Raw genomic sequence first — 23,183 nt, 5'->3', positions numbered from 1 at the left:
ATTTCTTTTGTATAACAAAAATGGGAGAATTATGAGGACTAAGGGAGGGCTCAAGGATATGGCCCAAGGATAATTGTTCCTGGACCAAAGAATCAAATGAGTTAATTTATGTGAAGGAAGAGGCCACTGCTCCACCCATATGGGGGCTTTTATGTCCCACGTTAGTTTGATGGGAGTGGCTTGGGCAGCGGATCAGTGGCCATTAGAATTGAGGGTGAGGATGGGGGGCATTACCCAACCGCTGGTCTACAATGCAGTTTTCATAAAATGCCTTGTCATCTGTAGTTAAAACGGCTTCCATGTCATGAAGGACATCTCTCCCCTATAAATTATGAGGAAGTCCCATGGCTAAGAGTGGTCTAACAGCTCCTGTATTGCTGCTCAGATCAGTCCAGATTACTGGACGTTGGACTTGGGTGTTCTGTAAACCTCCAACTCCTTGTATAGGGGGTCCAGGTTTGCAGTGCCAATGAGACAATGTTTCCTCTTGTCTAATCACAGTAATGTCAGCCCCTGTATCAATCAGGCCCTTAAATTTATGGCCATCTAAGGAGAGTTGCATCCTAGGCTTATGCAAGTCAAGTCAATAGGTATCATCCATTGGATGTGGGGAGTGTACTCCCTCACTTCCTCTCTTTGGGGCAGGGCTGAGAGTTGCCCCGTTGCCTGTTTAAAGCCACCTTTTGTATGGGGTTGCCATCCGCATCTATCTTGGTTTTGCATTCCCTCACCCAATGAAAGCCCTTGCGGCACCTTGGGCATTTAGAAGGGGGAACCTGACTCCTTTTGCCTCTTTCATGATCTTATTTGGGCAGGTGCATGACCAATGGCCCTGTCCCCCACAGGCCCAACATTTGCCCTTGTCCATCACAGCCTGCAGCTGATGAGCAGCCAGTGCCTCAGCAAGGGCTGTGGCATGGGCCCGAGCAGTCCCTACATCTCAACAAGCCAAAATCCATTCAGAAACATTCTTGTGTCTAACAGGTCCTATGGCAAGGTGGCACTCTGTAGAACAGCCCTCATACATGAGCTCCTTGAGCAAAGAATCAGCAGCCCCCCGATGACTGATTTTTCTATTTATACTTTGTTGGCACCTTTCAACAAAATCAGAGAAAGGCTCGCCTGGTTTTTGTATTAATTTGGTTAATTTAGTATCATCACAAGTCAGCATACTTCGAAAAACGTGAAGCACACAAAGCATGAAGCACACAAAGTAGTGAGGAGGTCCCTGTACCTGAGCCTGGGGGGTTTCAAAAATGCCATGCCCTACCAGTGCACCAAATCCAATGTTTTGGACGTTGGCATTTCTATTGCGCTCTGCCTGCTGTTCACGTTCATCTTGGTAAACAGATTTCCATAAAAGAAAATCACCTCCCTGTAAACAGGCACAGGCAGTATTTTGCCAATCATAGGGGGTATTGGCTACATGGCTTATTGTATCTAATAACTGACCAAACCAGGGGGATTGAATGCCATCCTCAACCGCTGCCTTACGCAGCGTTCTTAAGGTATCATGAGGATATGTATTCCAAACATTGGGGTTTTGTCCCTGATTAATGGTAACCAGGAAGAACCGTGGAAAATCCCCCATTGTATCGTAAGAGAGGGGCTTAGGTGGGAGAGGCTTCCAGTCCTCCTCCAGGAGGGGGAGTAGATAGGCCTGGGAGAAACTTCCTTGAAACCAGTGATGGTGGAGGGTAGCCACCGCCCCGTAACCAGAGGCTGTCTTAACTTCCTGTTTTTCACCCAGGGAGCTCTCAAACCCCGGTTCCTCATTCTTTATATCATCATTAGCAGTCATTGTTTTGTCAGAACAAGAGTCAGTCAGTTTTGCCTTAACTGGAAATGCCTGGGACAGGCTATCCCAAGCATCCTGTTGCTGTATTTGTTCATCTATCCTTTAATAGGAGATTGTCCTATTCAGGGGCTTCGGGGGTAACCCCCTGAAGAGAAGCCAAAATGGCTGTCACAATGGGGTAGAATGGCCCAGACTGCGGGCATCCCTCCCTGACTTCTCTGCATCAGGCCAGGAATAGAACACGGGCCCATTACTTGGGATCCCAGCAGCAAGAATCCGTAAACCAGGGGGCAAGAGCTAAAACTTCATCTAAAACCTTAGTTACTTCCTTCTCTGTTACCCTAATATGCCTACTCCTGAGGAGAGGAGCCAGCACAGCAGTGCTGGGGCTGGCAGCAGCTGGATGGCTATTCCCCATACCAGAGGTCACTCACCCTGCAAGACATACCCAAAGGGACTCAGGAACCGGTCAAGGAGACGATCAGCGAAGATAGGAGTGGCACACCAAACCAAAGACCATGAGCCAGAAGAAAAAGCAGAACAAAACAAAAGCAGTGAGCAACCATGGGAGGATCACTGGCAAAGGAAGCATCAGGAGCCCCGAGTGTTATAGCTCAGTGTTACAGTTCCGTGGGGTAGGGGGTCTTCAAGCCCCACATTGGGCACCAGCTGTGGTCGCTCTCCCGCCTTCTCCATTCCTCTGATCAGTCGTCTGGTCCCAGACCCCAGGGCTGGTGAGGAGTCTGTGTTAGCATAGCCGCATTCAGACAGGAGACCAGGTTCAGTGACACAGATCTACTTTATTGCAGGAAGGCACAAGCTTATATAGGGGTAGTGGTCCAATCATAGTACAGCAAGTAGGATTCCTCATTAGCATGATAGGCCTAGTATCCTATTACAATCTAGCAGGCCAGATGCCCTATTAGCATAAGTTTCAGTTTCTTTAGGTTTCAGATTCTTGGAAACCATGTGACCTACATAAGTTTTTCTGAGAAGAAACAGGAAATACTGCATTCCAGATGACAGTCATGTAAGGCAAAGGGTAAAATCAGTTATAGGACAACAGGTCATTATTGGTAAAATCTTCCTTGTGGTACTCAGCTGGAACAAAGTAGTTGGGGACTCTGATTCTAGTGCTATGATGAAAAGAAAGTACTCTATTGATAAGCCTGGTGTGTGGAGGGGGAAGAAGCAAATTTCAAAATGGTTTTGTGATATTGAAATGTCTAATAGGGAGTTTAAAAAACAGGATAATATACTAAGACTGATCTGCTTTTCTGGTTGAGCTGAAATTTTGCACTTACAAAGCTAAAATGCCAAGTAAACACTATTTTCACTTCTTTTTGTAGACACACAGTATAAACAGCTGCCATATTTCACCTCAGATGAAGCAATGTGTCAAAGTTTAGGGACAAGGATGTTAAATAACTTCCCAGTTTTATGAAGCATAAGTCTTTTAATAGCACTGTTAGCTATCTACAATAGGAAAGTAAACAAAGATCTGAGGGTCATAATAGATTTCCCAAAGATACTAGTTTCTATTTTAACAGATAGTTACTCCACTTATTGGAAATTTAGCAGACATGAGTAAATTTGTCCTGGGTATGTATATAAATAAAATGGATTTTCAGAATAAAATGGCATATGCACAAAAAATAAAAATTAAAAACTGAGAGGGGGCATGAGAAAACATCAGTATTAAAAAATGTATTAAAAATGACAACTTAAAGCAGGCAGCTTCCCATTCATGCCACGCGATATGCCTTCATTAAGGTGTACTCTTTCCGGTTGGTGTGAGCAGCCCAGATGAAGAGAGCAGAAGCCATGAACTGCAATGGAGCCGAGATGCAAGCCAGGCAGAAGGACCATCCAAATTCTCCAGATACATTCTCAGGCAGCACGAGTTTCTGATGCAGTAGTTCAATTCCAGCAACATAACAACTTACAGAGCCTAGTGTACACAGACCTTAGAAAGTAATTTAGAAATAAAATTGTGGTTTACCTAAGAGCACAGTACAGAGCTTTTCAAGCAATGTGACAGCACAGACAGTACAATGACATGTCAATGGTTCTAAGTTACAACTCCAACCCATAAGGAGACAGGAAGGATTTAAATATCAGGCTTGGACCCACCTGCAAGAAGATGGAGAATGCCTGTGGCAATGGTGGGGTACAAGCTTCGGCAGATACAGGCGCAAAGTCCAATCAACGCCCCAAAGCACATCAAACCTAAACTAACAAAAGGTAACAGGAACTGGCAACGCCAAAGATCTGGTTTTAAAAAGGAGCAAAAGACCAAATAGTTACTATGATTTCAGACCATTTTCCTATAATGGCAATGTCTTTTATTCTTATTCTAAAGAATTACAACTCTTCTCAGAAAGTGAGAAAGAAGTCTTTTAATACGGAGGTCACCATTATTATTCAAAGGGATGCTAATTGGTCTGGAAACAAATAAAAGGTCATGTTCGTTGTACACAGGCTTTGAATTAACCCAACATTACTACTGGGTGCTATTACTATTTCTTTTTCATAACTGAAGAAACTGAGACAAGTGTCATTAACTTGTATAAATTAGGGTATCTGCCAATATTTGAAGCAAAAAATTAGTTTGCATCTATAAACAAAAGTCTTCACATGATCAAAGGGCAGGCAATCACAAATAAATAAATGATGACTACAAATGAGTACAGGCTGGATGCAGAACGCATGAGGCACTCAGTGGCAGTTTTAATTCTCATAACCTCACTTCACTCTCATCACAAAGGTGAATACCTGCAGTTACATCACTGGTTCCTCTCAGAACACAGTCATTACTCTGGGCAAGCTCAAGCAAATGGAACCCTAAAAGCTGAGGCACACATCTGAGATAAGACTTCCCAGCAGTCTAATTCTCAGGGAATGGAAAGTTTACAGTAACTGGGTTTTTGGGGCATCTACTGTCTCATGACTCCTAACCAGAACTGGATAAACACTTTAGGCAGGCTTGGTATTCACCCACTGAGAGCTTGCAGCAGCCTTCAACACAGGTGATGCCAGTGCATCTTAAATATAGGACTTTAATATGTAAACCTACTACATTTCCTCTTATTTGGGCTCATTAATAACATCTTTTCGAGGTCTGGACTCCATTCTCCTAGCTGCCTCCCTCAAGTTCAAATCACTTGAAGTTTGGTAATTATGCTTCTCACAGAACTGAGTCCTTTGGAATAGTGTCAGGGAAGTTATTTCATGTTCATGATGCTGGCATACTAGAAAAACAGAGTTTGACCAAACACAAATGATTTTTCTCCCCAATTATTCTGCTGAAAGCAAAGTACTCACAGGTCCGGAGTAAATCAATTCCACTATTGTGATTTCCAGGATCAACATACTTCTCCATGAACTGCTCATTTAGTGTGAAACTCATGCACTTTGTAACCACATCAAATGACTCTGGAACAAGAACAATGCCTGCTTATTATTTTCGTTAAAAACAAATCATAATAATATCTTTCAAAAATTATCTTTCGAAGTAAAAAATGAAGCCAAAAGACATTCCCAGAGACCTAAGCAATCTCTAGGGCCCAATGGACACCACTGGGTCTCAATGGCAGTCTCAAGACGGAGGCACAAGGAAGAAAAAAACAAATTATGCACAGTACATGAGCGACAAACTAGGTATATGAATTTTGATCTTCTTCCCAAACCTATACCAGTCCTAGCCCCCATTTCAAGAGATGACGCAAGTCTTCCCTACTCTTCCAGTTTATCAGATAAGAAACTTCAGTCATTTTTGCCCATGTATACTCCCACAGAAAATCCTCAAAGTTCTTCCTTCAAAATCCAACCATATCCAGTTGCTGCTCAGTGCTACCACACTGGTCTGATTCACAATCATCTCTCACCTGAATTACGGCACAGCCTCTTAACCAAACCACTAGCTTGAACCTTCACCTTCTACCCATGTGTTTACACGTCAACCAGAGTGCTCAGGTCATGTCTTGCTTCTGCTCATTGTCCTTCCTTACAATGGCTCTCATGCTATAAAACTCAAGGTCTTCATGAAGCCTAAAGTGTGCGTATGATTTGCCCCATTCCCACCCGCCCAGTATGTGCTTCTGTGCCCTGAGTAGAACTGAAAATTCTAAATTCTAAATGTGTCCCCTTTCTTTGCATAGTATTTCCATTTTTCATATGTGATACAGAACTGTCCTTTATATACATGGTAACTCAAGCTTGTTCTGCTATGATTTAATACAATGCTTTCCCCCTATAAGGCCAACAGAAGTAAATATAAACAAAAATAAACTGTAAAACTTTTTTATGCAGGACACTAAGATTTCCAATTTAATAACTGAAAATCAAAATCTTTGTGTTAAAATAAGAACATCTGAAGAATAAGCCTAAAGAACCTAAGGTTTTTTTCTGTAATTTTTTTTAGCCTTCAAACTCTTTACCAAAATAGTTGGGCAACGGTCTCAAATACGTATGGCTTTAAATGCAGAGCTGGTCAAATTATATCCTCTAAGATATGAGCTAAATGATAAAAATCTACTATAACACAGCAAACTCAAAAAAGGACAATCAATTCACATTTTGACTTGATCTTGGATATCACTCACTCCTTTACCAATGATTAAATATCCTCATAACATGTGAGATGAATAAAGAGCATTTTAATGAGTAAATAGGTATAAGGATTAAAACGGTTTTCCCGAGATAAGGAAGTTACTGATCCAATCATTATTAATGAGTACCATGGTAAAAGCAGAAGCTAAGAGAAAACAGTAGGAAGAAAAAAGATTTCTTAGGGGAAGGAGAGACTGCACAACCTTGCTTATACATAACTGATCAAGCATTTGGGACAGGCTATTACCAAGTAGGTAAAGGAAAAAGAATCTGAAGTAAAGAATACCTGTCCTTTCTGGTGGCGTATACCAATGTGTGTTTTGGGGTATGGTAATGCACCGTCTCCACAATCCCATTGTGCCATTGTACCGGAACAGTGCATCATTATAAGTCTTTTCATCTGCCTCATCACCAAGAAAATCATCCCAGGTGCTTTTATTCAAGTCACTTGAATTTTCTTGAACAGGACTTCGATATTCGTACCAGAAGTCTGTGCCTATTGAGGCTGCCATGTAGACGGTGGAAATCAGGCTAAGCACACAAGCAATGACAAAGGCTGTCGCAAAACGGTTATCCATCCTGGCATTCAGACTGCTCTGTTTAAGTTGAAGAAAGAACTAAAATTAGACTTCAAGAACAAATAAGAATATTTACAAAGTATCTCAAAAACACCCTTTACGCTAGACCCCATCCCTTTTTATGCAATGTTTATTATTAAAGAATTTTTAAAACGAAAAGGCAAAGTTCTTACGTTTAAAACAAAACTCATTCTCAGGAAAGTACTTATGAAAAGCTCACATACCCAGGATGCTACGGAGACAGAAGTCTTGTTCTCTAGTCTATCACCTGCATACTAAAACAGACAACACTGAAATGGACATACACATTACAGATACAAACAACAGACATGCCCATGGTCAGCCATGTAGCGTGCACACATTTTTAATTGTAGGTTGAATTTTTAAGCAGGCTATAAAACGTTAAATGTTCTGGGTTTGGGTGAGAAAAAGACAAAAGAAAACTACAAATCAGCTGCTCTGAAGTGGGAAGGTTTCCAAAATAAGAGCAAGAGTTACTTGGAAGTCAGAGTTGAAGGTGTTAACCCAAAGGGAAAGTTTGTTTTCATTGCACATCATAGCACACAGTAACATCATAACATTAGGTCTCAATCAATCCCCCAAACCACTAAAGCTGAGCCAAGCTTCTCCACACTGCCAGATTCTTCACTCCTACTTTCCTCATCCTTTACACTTCTCAAACTCAACTGCAACCGTGCTCCCTAAATCCTAAAGTACAGCATATGTATCCATAAAAGCTAAACGATCCCTTCTTACGGATAGAAAACTGAGTTAATGCAAAATCGGAATACTCCTAGGCGTGGACAGGGCTCCAGTAGTAAATGGCCGCGGCAAAATGACTCAAGGCGGATCGCGCTGAGTCAACCCTGCCAAGTGTACACATCGACCAAGCAAACCCCTGGCAAAGGCACTGGGAGCCGAGTTTGTAGGATGGGGAGTGACTCGGAAAGGTCAGGGCAATTACGGTAATTAACGATAACTCAGTAGTGGGGCTGCACTCTGGTTTTCTTAAAACCTGTCATCCCGATGGTCTTGGGGGTCCAGGCGCGCTGCTCCCGGTGCGGTGACCGAGGACCGCACGGCGGGACCCCGGCAGGCCGAGGTGGGTCGGGGCAGGGCAGGGGCCCCCGAGTACCCAGCAGGCCAGCCCCAGCTGCTCTACCCCGGAGCCCCGCCCAGCCCGCCGCTCGGCCGGTCGCGCCGGGGGAGGAGCCCCTCTTCATGCCCGGGAGTCCCGCCGGCCCGGCCCGCGACCCCGCTCACTCACCGCCCATCCTCTCGCTCCGCCAGCTTGGTCCTCCAGCTCAGACCACGGCACCCTGCCCTCTCCGCGCCTCCTCTGACGCACTTCCCTGCAGAGCCCGCCCCCTCCATGACTCCCGCGCCTCCACCTCCGCCTCCATCCCAGACCCGGCCAAGGCGGCCCCGGGCCGAGGGGCCTTGTGGGAGTTGTAGGAGGACCGGAGGAAAAGCTGGAGGAGGAGGCGGTTGGGCAGGCCTGGTGCAGCGCAGGGCATCGTGGGAAATGTAGTTGGTTCCGAAGGTTGGGTGGTGCCGCGCAAAGATCTAGGCTGAGGGATTATTACGTCTCAGAAAAGAAGGGACCAAGTTCCAGAAAGTAAGAGGGCTGGTGTCTGGTCATCCCTAGTCAATGGTTGTGATCTATGTAAGTCTGCCTTTCAGTTCTGTTTTTTTCCCAAACACACCACCCTCTAAAAATAAGATGAACAGTAACGGTACTTTACGTATCAAATGTTGAGCTCACACACACACACACACACACACAAAACACTGCCCCACATCCTCCCTCCCATTAGAACAGAGACTGGTTTGGTTTCTTAAGTTTAGACTGAGAATGTGATATGGCAAATGGTATCTTTGCAGAATATAATTACGTTATTGAGTTTGGGGAAATTATCTCTTCTATACTGTAATGAAATTTCCTTTGAGATTTCAGCGGGGTTTTTTTTCCTTCAATATATGAAATCCTAAGGATACTCGATGTCAAGAATGTGAACCAAAAAAATTGTGAACATAATATGAAAAGGACCGAAGTTTAGGGAACATCACTTCCAACAGTAAAGGTCGAGGACAGCATCATAGCCTGGCACGGAAATAATGGAATGATTCTGAACTGTAAAGTATTGCACAGAAATTCGTGGACAGGTAGCGGGACAGAAGCAGTTACCTTTAGTTCATGCTTCTAGTACAAGGTCAAGGGGCTGCATCTGGAGATGGACTTCTGGCTGACGGAGTCCTGAGGTGGAGTAAGAATCTCACGGACACCAACAAGCTTCAGGGACATCTTAACAGTAGCACATGTGGACCCATGAATGTGGCCTGAGACCAACAAATAATGAGTCTCTTAATAAATACTTGTGGAGGTAAGTCGACCCAGAGACTACAGGAGCTCCTGAAAGCCCCTACCCACCACCCACTTCCATACCTTCCAGTTTAACCAGGAGCCTGGGGAAAAGAAAGCTGATTTAAGATAAAATATCTACTACCCTGACAGAATGAAAGTATATTTTGTTTTATTTATTTCATCTGGGCTGTTAAATTGATACTCATATCCAGTGCCTCTCTAAAATAGGCAGTGTTAGCCAAATGCATCATAACATTTAACTATAACTGGATTTCCATATATAGCATCTAATCAAACGACAGTTCTGTGGCTGCTCTTGCAGACCTGGGTTTGGTTTGCAGTACCCACATGGAGGCTAACAGCCATCTGTAATGCCAGTTCCAGGGGATCCCACGCCTTCTTCTGACCTTCATGCCATTGCACAACACTAGTACACTCACATACATGCAGGCAATGCACACATAAAACAAAAACAATTTTTAAAAAGGAATCTACTTCTGAAGTCACACAGTCAACAAGTAGAGGCAAAAGAGAAATTTGAAGAAGAAACAGTCTCCGTTTATAGAAAAACTGAGGCCCAAAAAGATGAACTAACTTGGCAAACTTAAACACTTGGGTAAATAATTTTATGGCTTTGGATTACTTAATAATCTTTAGGTTTGGGACTGGAGAGATAGCTCAGCGGTTAAAAGCATTGACTGTTCTTGTGGACCCAGGTTCAGTTCCCAGCACCCACTTGGTAACTAACAACAGTCTGTAACTCCAGTTCCAGGGGATCCAATACCATCTTCTGACCTCTACAGGCATTGCACAACAATTCCCCCTGCAGAGGAAGGGAAGTAAGTCATGAAAGAGGAAGGTGTCCCTGCTCACCTCAGCTGGCTGATGAACCTATGTACTAACTGCCAGGTGACTAGGAAAGACTTACCAGGAAGCATTTCCACTGTGCTTGGTTAGCACTTACACACTTGCAGGCAATACACTCATACACATAAAATAAAAATAATAGATGAAATAATAGTTTTTTAAATAATCGTTAAGTTTAGGTTGTCTTTCTTCCAAAATATGAATTTTTGAAAATAGCACTATCCTATGTGCTCATTATTAGAATTAAACAAGAAAATGTAGAAAACATCCTGCAGAGGAGCTGGGGCTTACAAAAGAATCATTAAAGTATTATTTGCAAATAGTTTTGAATGTTTATAGTGTCTGAGGTTAGTATAAACAGGTTTTCAGACCTCCTGGATTCCCCCTGCAGGGGTGGGGAAGTAAATCATGAAAGAGGAAGGTGTCCCTGCTCACCTCAGCTAGTTTATGAACCTATGTACTAACTGCCAAGTGACTAGGAAAGACTTACCAGGAAGCATTTCCACTATGCTTGGTTAGCCCCCTGCCCAGGAGTAAGTCATCATGACACAGGAGGTAAATGTTTCTGGAAAGAAGCCCTGCAAAGAAGAATTATGCTTTCATCTTCCAGATCTGCAGAATGCCTAGAAAACACTCAGGAAATGTTTCAGTCACCAATTTAGTGTCAACATGGAAGTATGTGTTTGAGGTTTTGGCCACCCTGAACATCTCAGCACAGAAGACCTGAACTTCCTTCTCACACCCAGTCCCACCAACCACACTGCTTTATCTCTGTATCTTTGGTGTTTTCCAGTTTCTGTTTATACTAACTTGTACGGGTGAGCAAAATAAAACCTTAATAAATTAATGGATCTAAATTTCTGTTCTTATTTCTTACTGTACTATTCAAAAACAGTAGCTGGTTTCCTATGTATTAACTAGCAACCATGCACAGATTATGGAACTTAGATTTTAAACAAACTTGAACTAACTACACTTCTGGAAAAAATTGTTAAAGATGTTCCTAATTTCGACAGGAAGGGTTTATAGTTACAATACATTATAAATAAAAGCAGAAAATCTAAATATTCAGATACCATGCTCAATAATTACCCTCTATCACTAATTCCCTAATATAAACAAAATTCTGCTTTTAATTATTCACTGTAAGGAACTAAAAATTATATTAAGCAAAATATATCTACCTTATATTAGTCTCAAATATTTTGCCGTTTTTTTTCTTAAAAACTTCAGAACTCAAGAAAGAAACTAGAAGTATCGGTTTCAGGGTTCAAGCCCAAGCCCAAAACTGTCCCCAGAAACCTGTATCAGTCTTTGAATTCCTTTGTATCTGTTTACAACAGAACAGTGACAAAGTTAATCTTAGAAATGGCAAATCAAAACGCTCATTTTAATTGCCCCTTTCATTTAGTAAGTCCTGTTTGGTGTTTGCTGTCCATTAATTGTGAAGGACCACAAATGACCATTTGTAGATGAGAAATTTGAATTCAAATTGTCCTTTATTTTAAGAGACTGCGGGTCCTTCTGGGCCCTAGTGACCTCATTAGTAAAATGATTGTACTTATCAGTTGAAGTGATACCTATCAGATTGTACTTCACTGAAGCCACAAAATGTTTGATTCATAATTCAGCTGAAAGGAAAAGAATGTAACTTTAAAATAAGTCAGTCATAGATTTGTCACTGCTGGGACTGAGGCATAGCACCACAGCTGGAAGAGATCTCTTTACCCTTAAGGACCTCCACTTATGCAAACTCAAGATTTGGGGCTTCACCACAGAAAAGAATTTGAGAACAATCCAGGAGGGAGAGTTGGAGTTTATTAAAAGAGACTACAAGAGAGATTTTAAGCATGAGAGTTAAAGAGGTGCTCAGGAAAGACAAGACACCCAAGCATAGATATGGGCTTCTCAAAGGACAGTCATGCTTCAATACCTTTACAACATGCATGTATAGGGCCTGAGAGATGACTCAATGATTAAGAGCACCAGTTGCTCTTGCAGAGGATCAGGTTTTAGTTACAAAAACCCACATGGCAGCTAACACCCATCCAGTTCCAAGTGATCCAAAGTCCTCTTCTGGCTTCTATGGGCACCAGGCACACAACTGGTGCACTTATATGCCTGCAGGCAAAACTGCTATACACATAAAACAAAAATTAAAATTTAGAAAAATTTTTAAAAACAAAATGCATACAGATAGTGGCTCTCAAGTTACATCTCTAAAAGATACTAAGAACCGGCCCCCCCCCACACACACAGTTTTTTGGCACTGTTGAAAGAATGTACTTTACAACAAGTTTAAAAGGTTATAAGGGTCTTGTCAAAATGGATGGATGAGAAAGGAGTGCTGAAAATAAAAATGGCAGAACTAGTGAGATAGCTCATTGGATGTCCTAGTTTGTCTCTTCATTGCTGTGACAAAACACTCTGACCACTACCAAGGGTTTATTTGTCTTACGTCTCCCAGGTCACAGTTCGCCATGGAGCCCAAGGTAGGAACTCAGGGCAGGAACCCAGAGGCAGGAGCTGGAGCACAGTCCATAGAGGAACACTGCTTACTGACTTGCTCCCCTGGCCCCTGCTCAGCCTGCTTTGTTATGCAACATAGGCCCACCTGCCCAAGGATGGCACTGCCCACAGTGGGCTAGGCCCCACATCACTCAACAATCAAGCAGGTGTCCCATGGACATGGCCACAGGCCAGTCCTATGGAGGCAATTCCCCAGTTGAGGCTCCCTCAACCCAGGTGTGCCAAGACACTAAAGCTATCCAGCACAGTGGATAAAGTCCTTACCTTGCAAGTACAAGGACCTTGAGTCCAAGCCCCAAGAGCCCACATAGAAATGCCAGGCATGATGGCACATGTCTGTAATCCCAGCTCTAGGGAAGTAGAGATGGACACAGATACCTGAGGCTTGCTGGTCAGCCAGTCTATCCTACTTGACAGGTTCCAAGCCAGTGAAAGACCATATACGAAAAAATATAAGGTGGATGGTGCCCAAGGAATGGTATCTGAGGTGTCCTCTGGCATCCACATTCATATATGCACACATGCACCTGCACATGCACACACACACATATCCAAATATAATACACACAAAGTACTTTTTTAAAGTGTTAACACCTGGCCCAAAGCAAGCCAAATGATTTTGGAAGGACACACTGTAGTCAAGTTTCTTTATCAAGGTGTTTGAAGTATCCTAGCTCTGTGACTGTCAGCAGGAAAGGCAAGCCGGACTCAAGGGTTCCCTTCTCCTCCCAGGTAACCCTAATTTTGTCTTTTTATTCTGACTCAGAGTCACAGCATTAAAGCTTCACAAGAGAGTTTGTGTAGCACACACCTCCAAGACTAGGCAATTTTCAAGAGGCAGTGAGTGCAGGAAATCAAACGGACCTTAGGAAAAAGAGGAAGGCATTTTGATTAGAAAAGAAATAACATAGTTCTCGCTGTTTCAAAGATAAACAGCCATCATGGGAAAATTAGAAATTATGGAAGGAAAATCTTTCTTGATTTCTTCTAATTGTCATTTATTAGTATAGAAGTATAGATATGAATTTTAAGTCCCCAAATAACATCTTTAGAAATGCTAATCATTATTACAGATAAGGAAATAATGCAATCAATTAGTTTCAATTATTTATAAAATATTCATTGACAGTCTCAATTTCTTTTCATCACGATCCATCAAGTCTATTATGAGTACACAGTAGAGGCATATTCATATTTATTGGTTTATGAATTGCTTCTGATTTAACAAGATACATTAAGTTAAATCATTTGTATACATTAACCAAAATAATGTTATGCATATGTTTCTCCATTTTAGTTTGTGTGATGAAGATACTAGGAGTTGTATAAAAGGGGAGCTGTCCAAAAAGTTTGTAAAAAGTTCCTATTCAATGGAAATGACTGAATTCAAGCATGATTCAGTCCAGGTCTATAACATTTATTAGCCATCTACTGTAGCCAGACACCATCCTGGATCATCAAGGATACCAACACAAATAATTTTTGTTATGCGTAACACAAATCCAGATCAAATCTATTTCTACATCTACATGTTTATTTCATATGCACTTGTATATGTGTCTGGGTGTGCACATGCCACAGCATATGTTTGGAAATCAAGAGGACAACTTGGAGTGGATTCTCTCCTGCCACCTTGTGGGTCCTGGGGAATCAAACTCAGGTGGTCAGGCTTGATAGCAGACACCTTTATATACTAAGCCATTTCACCAGTACCAAATCTACTGTCATGAAGAAGCCTAAAGTATATGGTTCTAGGATTATAGAATGATTGTTATCCATGTAAATATGAGTTAACAAGGGAAGTAATCTAATAAATTGAGAGTACACAAATAACAACAAATACATTCCTCTTAATTTAGCATGTTATTTTACATTGTGTGGAACTAAATTCTTCAAGTAACCATAAGAATAAAGAACAAGAAACTCTTAGAGTATAAACAGTTTTCTGTAAGTGAACTATTTAAATCATTACACACTGTATGAATCTCAAATATGACGTGAATAAGAGGGTTCATTTTTTAACAAATAAATATATAATCACACTGTCTGATAGGAATAATGAGAAATAATTAGTTTGCTTCATGCTCTTTGCCATTTATTCTGGGACCTGTCAGCAGAACATCTGTGAACAGGTTTTAGATCCAGGAATTCTTTTGCTGTGCAAACTATATACAAGCCAAAGATATAATCTCCACCTATTTGGGGGTCAGACTTGGTGAGAGAGAAGAAACCAAAGTGACTTAATCCTAGTGGTAGAGGTTATACATAATTGGGCCGACTCTATTCTTAGAGAGTCCTCAACCCATTTGTGAAACAGAGGCTACAAGTTGCAGGTACAGCCATAAACTAGAGGATAGTGGACTTGCTTGAGCAAATGCTCCACTGGAGAAATCCTACCTTCCTCTTCTTCAACATCTGATCCAGTTCTGAATGTATCCTAAGAACTGGAACACAGAATGGGCAGGGCACAAATACCCAAATTAGTTCCTAAAATGTCAAATATAGGCTAAAAGCCTTCTATAAGTTACAATTTTTGACATAACTTTTAAACCCTTAAAAAATAGCCAAAATAGCTCTTCCTGTAAGCAGCCTGAAGTGACCTGTGAAAATGGTTCGCTACTCTCTTGACCCAGAAAACCCTACAAAATCATGCAAATCAAGAGGGAAAATCTTCGTGTTCACTTTAAGAACACTTATGAAACTGCCCAGGCCATCAGTCAAAGGTATGCATATCCGAAAAGCTACCAAGTATCTGAAAGATGTCACTTTAAAGAAGTAGTGTGTGCCATTCCAGTGGTCTAATGATGGAGTTGGTAGGTGTGCCTAGGCCAAATAGTGGGGCTGGACTCAGAGTTGGTGGCCCAAAAAGAGTGCTGAATTTTTGCTGCACGTGCTTAAAAATTCAGAGAGTAATGCTGAACATAAGTGTTTAGCTAATAGACTCTCTGGTCACTGAGAATATCCAGGTGAACAAACCACCCAAGATGCACGCAGAGTTTACAGAGCTCGTGATCAGATTAACCCATACATGAGCTCCCCTGCCACACCGAAACGATCCTCACTGAAAAGGAACGAATTGTTCCTAAGCCTGAAGAGGAGGTTACACAAAAGAAAAAGGTATCCCAGAAGAAACTGAAGAAACAAAAGCTTCAGCACAGGAATAAATTGAACATAAAATAAATGCAGATAAAAGTAAAAAAAAAAAAAAAGCCAAAGTAATAACAAAACATGTTGATTATTTTATGTAAGAATGATGATTCTAAACTTGTCTATGTGTACAAATCACCCAAGATGTGTGTAAATATAACATGCTTGGCTGCATCTCCAGTGACTGAGTCAATAGATGAAGGCAGGAATTGGGAATCTATATAACTAGGTATCCTAGGTAACTCTAATGTAGGTAATAGGATCAAAACTATGATTTTGAGAGTCCAAAAGGACTTTATCTGGGTAGATGTTGTCTGTTTTAGACTGAGAGAACAGATGGACTCTGCCAGTTGTTCATGATCAGTGCAGGTCAGATGCCAAAGCAACTAACTACAGGAAACAGGATCAGGAGTACTATATAAAAAGTATTTTAAAACTCGAATGGAGCCAGGCATGGTGGAATATGCCTTTAATACCAGCACTCAGGTGGCAGAGGCAGGTGGATTTCTGTGAGTTCAAGGCCAACCTGAGCTACAAAGCAAGTTCCAGACCAGCCAGAACTACATAGTTAGACCCTGTCTCAATAAATAAATAAATAAATAAATAAATAAATAAATAAATAAATAAATACATAAATAAATAAATAAATATTATTTCTGTCAGGGATTGAGAACAAAAGTACTACTTTGGTCAGGGATTGGGAATTAAAGTTGAGAGGGGTTTTTTCCTAGGAAAACAGTTCTTAAGGGGCATATGCATACTTTAATCCAAATACTAATATTTACATTCTTTTTCCTCTTTGCGGGAAGCTTGTCTTTATTGCCTTTACTCATGCTTATGAACTCAGGGTTGCTTTGAATTTTCACCTGTGTTTAACTGATTTTTTAAATATTTTATTATTTTTATATTTTTATGTGTATGTGTATATTGCCTGCACGTAGGTAAGTGCACCCGTGTCGTGCAATGCCCATGGAGGTCAGAAGAGGCTGTCAGATCTCCTAGTTAACTGATTATTTTATTGTTAGTATCTGCACATATATTTTAAAGGGCATTCAAAGTGCTAAAAATGACCCTTGCACTCAGCTTTCTTGCAACTTCCTTACTCTAGAGTTAGCATTTACTGTGGGTTTGCTTTATGCCCACATCGAATTCTGAGTTACTAAAAGCCTGGACCCATGCTGCTTTCTTCCTTTCTTTGACTTCGAACAATCCGTTTTCTTGTTTTTGGTTTTTTTGTTTGTTTGATTCTGTAATTTAGGTTTAGAGATATGATCAACCGGTGATAGACGGTCTCCTCATGAAGAAGACTCATGCTTATAGCCTCACTGCACATCACACTTCAGAGTTGCCACAAAGGATAAAGCAATCACTTCATAACTGCTTTAAAACTTGCTGAAAATGTCAGATTTATTAGATACAGTTTACGTCACCAGCTCAGCAACTTTACAAGTTTCAAAGACAACTCCAGGCCAACAAAAATGAACAAACTTTTTCCTCAAAAATATGAGCATGAACTCTTTTCTATTTTATATTTTTAATTTGAATTCTTTTTCAATTTTTCATTACATTTATCTTGAGGTTGTGTGTGTGTGTGTGTGTGTGTGCACGCGCACGCGCGTGCACGCACGCACGCGCATGTGTGATACATGTGTGGAGGTTAGAAGACCTCCAATTCTCTCCTTCTACTAGGTGGGTTCCAGAGATTGGGCTCAGGTTGTCAGGCTTGGTGGTAAGCACCTATACCCGCTAAACCATCTCACTGGCCCCAAGATATAGTCTTGACATGCATCTAAGGATTCAAATGTCTTAGCCCAGAATCAACCTTATTTTCTCAAATACTAAAGTAACCTCTGATTGTAGCATTTGAACATTACAATTAAAGTACAACCACAAATAATGTATATGATTAGTTCTTCAGTGCATACACATATTCATGAAATGTTGAAATATTCTATTTCACATGACCACTCTTTTCCACATAAGCATTGTCCCACTTCAAACTATTTGAAAAAATGAATTAGTCTATTAAATGAAGTTTACCCAGTGGGAAGTATTTCTGTCCCAGAACTGTCAAGCTGTTAATTGGTTCTCTGAACTGCAGTCTATTTAGTGAAGAATATACCCTCCCATGATATTAATGAATAGTACAGAGCAGTCAAGGACAATGGAGAAGGCAGGCCAGATCCATAGATCAACTCCTGAGTGACATTTTAGGGCTGTTCCACATCAGAGGAGTCCTCACCCTTCCTGATCTCACCTCTCTTCTTGTAATAGAAATGACCTTAGACCATATCAGTAATTCTTTTCAATATACCAATTACTGGATAAATTAAATTTCTGTAAGAAGGATTTTAAATATTTAACAATAGCATTTTCATATATGGGAATGCACTCTTCTATGCAATATTAATTTTACTCTGAAACTGGCATTTTAAATATGAAGTGATAAAGGAGAAAAAGAAGGAGAAGAAAGAGGACAAGAGAGTTTTATACCACTTTGGCCTGTAAGAATTGAAATCATATTAATTTACCTCTCAATTCTCACCAGCAAAGCTTCCTCATGGCAGCAGATGGTGATTAATTCAGAAAGCCACCATGGCCAAAGTACAGAGAATAAGAGACTGCAGAGTGCTTATCCCTGAATAAGACACCTATATCAAACCTCTGCTGCCCAAGGCTCAGGGACCATTATAGAAGAGTGGACAGAAAGATTGTAAGAGCCAGAGGAAACAAAGTTTTCCAGATAGCCAGGAAGTTATTCATATGAAACATGTACAAGATCTATGCAAACTCAAGCCAGAAAAAAAATCCCAGCATAGAAGTGGGGCAGTGGGGAAGAAGCCTCAACCTTAACTGAGGAACTATTGGCAACCTATACTTGAGAAGGAGAGTTGGTTGTGACGCTAGATAGTTAACCAGGCAAACCAAAGGACATTTGGGGACACAAACTTGCCTCAATAGACCTTAATATATATGACAGGGTACACGAAATCCAGTGAGAAGGCTATTAGAGGGGTGCAGATAAGAGAGGGTGTCTAAATATGATCAAAAATATTGTATGAAATTTGTATATTTTCAGTTAAGAAATGCTTTCCTCAAGTTCAGAAAGTCTTTCCTTCTTGACGTCTTAACTGTAAAAAGAAAAAAAAAGAATTGAAATCAAAAGAGTCAACTTCAAAGAGTCAACTTCAAATATTGTTCTGTTTTGCTATTGTCTTCATATATGAAAAAAGGAAGTACACATGAATTCATGTGATGAACTGCCTTCTATTTCACTTTGTTTTTCAAATGTTTTATTGTACTGAAAATCTGAAGCCAGCAGCTTCATTATGAAGACTCTTTATGTAAATGTTTTCATCTAGTGCCAGGTCAATGATTCCACAGTGGAGCTCACGCATATGTAGAGGTACTTAATGAAAAGTGATGGCTCAAAAGATTTTTGAAAAAATTGCTAAGAGTGGTGGCCAGCACCTTTAATTCCAGGATTCAGGAGGATGAAGCAGGAAGATCTGAATTTAAAACCATCTGGGCCCTACAGAGTGAGATCCTGTCAAAAAAAAAAAAAAAAAAAAAAAAAAAGCTAAAGCTATCCTTACTGCAATTGCAACAAAGGGAGGAACTGAAGGAACAAGGAGAATCTGTAGTCTGAGAAACAGTTATTAAAGGGTTAGTGGAAAGAAAACTCTTGATTGAGGATATAAACTAATAAAAGAGAACTTTGTGACTGAGTTGTACTAGCAGGTTAAGAGGATAAAAATAGCAGTTTGTGAGTTTTTAAACATGTTTGTAATCTTTGTAAATTGTAACAATGCTTACACTTAGACTCAGATAAATTCACCCCTGTTAAAATTTATCCTCTGGGGCTGGAGAGATTGCTCCAGCAGTTAAGATCACTGACTGCTTTTGCCAAGGACCTGGGTTTGGTTCCCAGCACACACATGGCAGTTTTCAACCACCAATAACTAGTTTCAGGGTAGGACTCCCTCTTCTGACTTCCATGGGCATTTCACAACATGGGTGCACTTATATACATGCAGGCAATACTCTCATGCACACAAAAATAATAAAATGTTTTAATTATTTTGTATCACAAAAATAAGTTTCTGAATTAAACCTAACATTTCCAAAGTATGAACTATGTGCAAGGTGATGAGGAAGACTACAATTCCCCCTTATGCAGTAAAAAACACTATTCTTCACATATCACCCACAGTGTAAAAAATACATTCATCAGCACTTTAAAATTCTACAATTAGAACGGTACTTTAAAGGTGGCACAGAAGGCTAGATGAAAATAATTTAGTGTCAGAAAAGCCAAGTTTTTTAACAGAGGTGAAAATAAAAACATTGATTAATTTTTTTGATTTCTGGATTTAAGAAAACATTAAACATCTTGAATAAAGAAGTCAAAAAGCACCTCAGTTTCATGGGTAAGTACAAATAAAGCAAGCCACAACCACAACCAACACCAATCAGAGGGTGTTCCTTGTGGGCCCTTTCAGAAGACTGGTAGAAACTACATTTTTTAACCTGTTTTCATGTTTGTCCAAGATCTTTAGAGAACGAGAGAAAGAGGCAGGCACTGTATAAAAGAAGCTCTGATTTCTCAAGCTGATACCAACACCTCATAGGCAAGGACACTTACCAGTTTTGACATTTGATCTTCTGTGATGGACCAAGCAACAACCCTGCTCTTTTTGGATTATTATGATGCTACAAGCCCAAACCCCGATATCATGATGGAAACCCACTCCCATGTTCCCTACACATCTGTCTTCCTCCCCATCTTTTACACAGCTGTGTTCCTAACTGGAGTACTGGGGAACCTCATCCTCATGGGTGCCCTGCATTTCAAACGTGGCAACCGAAGATTGATCGACATCTTTATCATCAACCTGGCTGCCTCTGACTTCATTTTCCTTGTCACACTGCCTCTCTGGGTGGATAAGGAAGCCTCTCTGGGAGTATGGAGGACCGGCACTTTCCTCTGCAAAGGCAGCTCCTACGCAATTTCAGTGAACATGCACTGCAGCATCTTCTTGCTCACTTGCATGAGCCTGGATCGCTACCTGGCCATCATGTGCCCAGCCTTATCCAGGAGACTAAGGAAGAGAGACTGTGCCTACGGAGTCTGCGCCAGCGTCTGGCTCATCTCCTGCCTTTTGGGACTGCCCACTCTCCTGTCCAGGGAGCTCATTCACATGGAAGGTAAGCCATATTGCGCAGAGAAGAAGGCCACGTCACTAAAACTGGTATGGGCTCTGGTAGCGCTAATTGTCACCTTTTTTATTCCCCTGCTGAGCATTGTGACCTGCTACTGTTGCATCACAAGGAGGCTGTGTGCTCATTACCAGCAGTCAGGAAAACATAACAAAAAGCTGAGGAAATCCATAAAGATCGTCTTGATTGTAGTGGCCGCCTTTGTCTTCTCCTGGTTGCCCTTTAATACTTTCAAGTTTCTGGCCATTGTTTCAGGGTTGCAGTCAGAATTCCAGTTTTCCTCCACGACTTTTCAGCTGGGCATGGAGGTGAGTGGGCCCTTGGCATTTGCCAACAGCTGTGTCAACCCTCTAATTTACTATGCCTTCGACAGCTATATTCGCAGGGCCATTGTATGCTGGCTGTGCCCTTGCCTGAAGAACTATGACTTTGGAAGTAGCACTGAGACATCGGACAGTCACCTCTCTAAGGCTCTTTCCAATTTCATTCATGCAGAAGATTTTGTCAGGCGGAGGAAGAGGTCTGTGTCACTCTAATAGGGGCTATGACATTTCAAAAGGAATTTCCAAGAGGAGGTATGACTGTTGGTGCTCTTAGAAAGTCAGTTTTTGTCAGCAACAGAGAAAGAAGAAAAGTAACAAAGATAGGATTCATATTGCTTCCTAAATCCAAGGAAATGTTCATTTTTTTTAAAGATACAATGAAAAGTTCCTGTGTTATGGATATAATTAGGCAATTGATTGAAAACAGTAAAGTGACCTTACTTGCCCCTAATGTCAACCAAGAAAAATGCATTCCCCACTTGACCTTGAACTCAGAGATCAAGGCTCAAAGTGCTTTCTTCATACCAGTCAGGGCACTCTCAGGCCTTTCCTGTCAAGACCATCTGTACCCCTTTTCCTATTGGACTACAAACTGGATGACATTTTGAAGATTCAACTTATTTTCATCTGGTGGGAAATATGGTGGGAATATAGGTAATAAAAAATATACCTGCACTCTGTAATTCATTGTTCCTGAGTTATTAAGACAGCTTCTGGCCTCTTCTTTAGAAGAGGTGATTTGTCCTCATCTTCCAGCATTATCTTTCACCTTATAACCATTCAAATAGTTTTGGACCAGCAGGAAAAGCCCATGAGGATAAAATCATTTTGTATTATGTCTATGGTTTGGGATTTAGCTGGTCTTCTGCAATGTTTTAACAAGCAAGAATAGTGTAAGGTTTGACCTTTGCCTTGTAAGAAACTTTGAAAGAAAATGCATCTCATTATAATACTACAGTAACTGCTTTTTAAAAGGATTTTAATATGCTGTTTGTTTTCATTGCCTTTATAAATTAGGATTTGATCTTGTTGTAATCACGTTTTTAATGACCTGTCTCCTAGTTATTAAATGAAAATATTATGACTAATGTAATTGGAACTTCACTGCTTAAGTTCACCCCATGCAGATTATCATTTACTGTTCTAATTAAAATGTTAGTGCTACACATTCCTTTAACAGTTCTTTTGCTTGTTGTATATAAATTTAATATGACATCTAATACTACAAGGGACACAGAATGCTCTGTATCCAAAGTAAAACATCTGTAACAAAAATGGTATTAATGTATACGTAGTAAAAATGCATATTTTCAAAACTCAGAGACTTCGATGAATTCCCTTACCTAATACAATATTTATTATATCAGCGTGGAATCTATATTCCTCCTAAAGACTTTAGAATGAAAACATGTAATCTATAACAACCAAAGTTTACAGCTGCAAATGTACTTTTGTAAACAGATAAACAGTAGGTTAACTTTTTATCCCCACTGTTGAGCCAAAGAAATCATCATTTTACTTCTAAATGTTATACTAAGAAATAGGAAAAAAAACCATTATTTTCAGAGACTAGGTCATTTAATTACATCCCATGTATCTTTTGCTTCAATAGAAATCTCAAATATTAGACATGTTCTTATAACATACCTATTTAGCAGGTGAAAATACACATCTTGGTTTTACAAATTTTTCAATTTATTTTTTCTTTACACTGTTATTATATAAAATGTAATTTCTTTGGCTCA

General features: G+C 40.5%; 2 protein-coding genes across 5 annotated transcripts; one reads left to right on the top strand and one right to left on the bottom strand.

The window, feature by feature from the left end:
* Positions 1–2,582: 2,582 nt before the first annotated feature.
* Cldnd1 (claudin domain containing 1) lies at positions 2,583–8,378 on the bottom strand. 4 transcript variants are annotated; one of them, XM_008834205.3, is made up of 6 exons: positions 8,255–8,358; positions 7,212–7,262; positions 6,696–7,005; positions 5,123–5,233; positions 3,932–4,069; positions 2,583–3,764 (listed from the first exon to the last, which is right to left on the bottom strand). In XM_008834205.3, exons 3-6 carry the CDS (start codon positions 6,985–6,987, stop codon positions 3,544–3,546), a joined length of 762 nt encoding a protein of 253 aa, XP_008832427.1. In that variant the 5' UTR covers positions 6,988–7,005; positions 7,212–7,262; positions 8,255–8,358; the 3' UTR covers positions 2,583–3,543. The 4 variants fall into 4 exon arrangements, with proteins under 4 accessions (XP_008832427.1, XP_008832424.1, XP_008832423.1 ...); XM_008834202.3 differs by having other exon boundaries at positions 2,583–3,749; positions 7,212–7,255; positions 8,255–8,347; XM_008834201.3 differs by having other exon boundaries at positions 7,212–7,255; positions 8,255–8,342.
* A 12,187-nt stretch (positions 8,379–20,565) lies between these two features.
* Gpr15 (G protein-coupled receptor 15) lies at positions 20,566–21,651 on the top strand. The gene has a single exon (XM_008834200.1). The coding sequence runs from the start codon at positions 20,566–20,568 to the stop codon at positions 21,649–21,651; it is 1,086 nt and encodes a 361-aa protein (XP_008832422.1).
* Positions 21,652–23,183: the final 1,532 nt, after the last annotated feature.

This window comes from Nannospalax galili, unplaced genomic scaffold, assembly GCF_000622305.1.
Source record: "Nannospalax galili isolate Female #2095 unplaced genomic scaffold, S.galili_v1.0 scaffold177, whole genome shotgun sequence".
Classification (NCBI taxonomy): Eukaryota; Metazoa; Chordata; class Mammalia; order Rodentia; family Spalacidae; genus Nannospalax; species Nannospalax galili.
This window is presented reverse-complemented; position numbering and strand designations above follow the sequence as displayed.

Excerpts from the sequence above, each read along its gene's own strand:
- Gpr15 (XM_008834200.1), top strand. The coding sequence starts at position 20,566 with ATGGACCAAGCAACAACCCTGCTCTTTTTGGATTATTATGATGCTACA.
- Cldnd1 (XM_008834201.3), bottom strand. Across the intron at positions 7,006-7,211 it reads CTGTCTCCGTAGCATCCTGG|AGCAGTCTGAATGCCAGGAT; the intron begins GTATGTGAGCTT and ends CAACTTAAACAG. Across the intron at positions 4,070-5,122 it reads AATTGATTTACTCCGGACCT|ATCTTTGGCGTTGCCAGTTC; the intron begins GTGAGTACTTTG and ends TTTTAAAACCAG.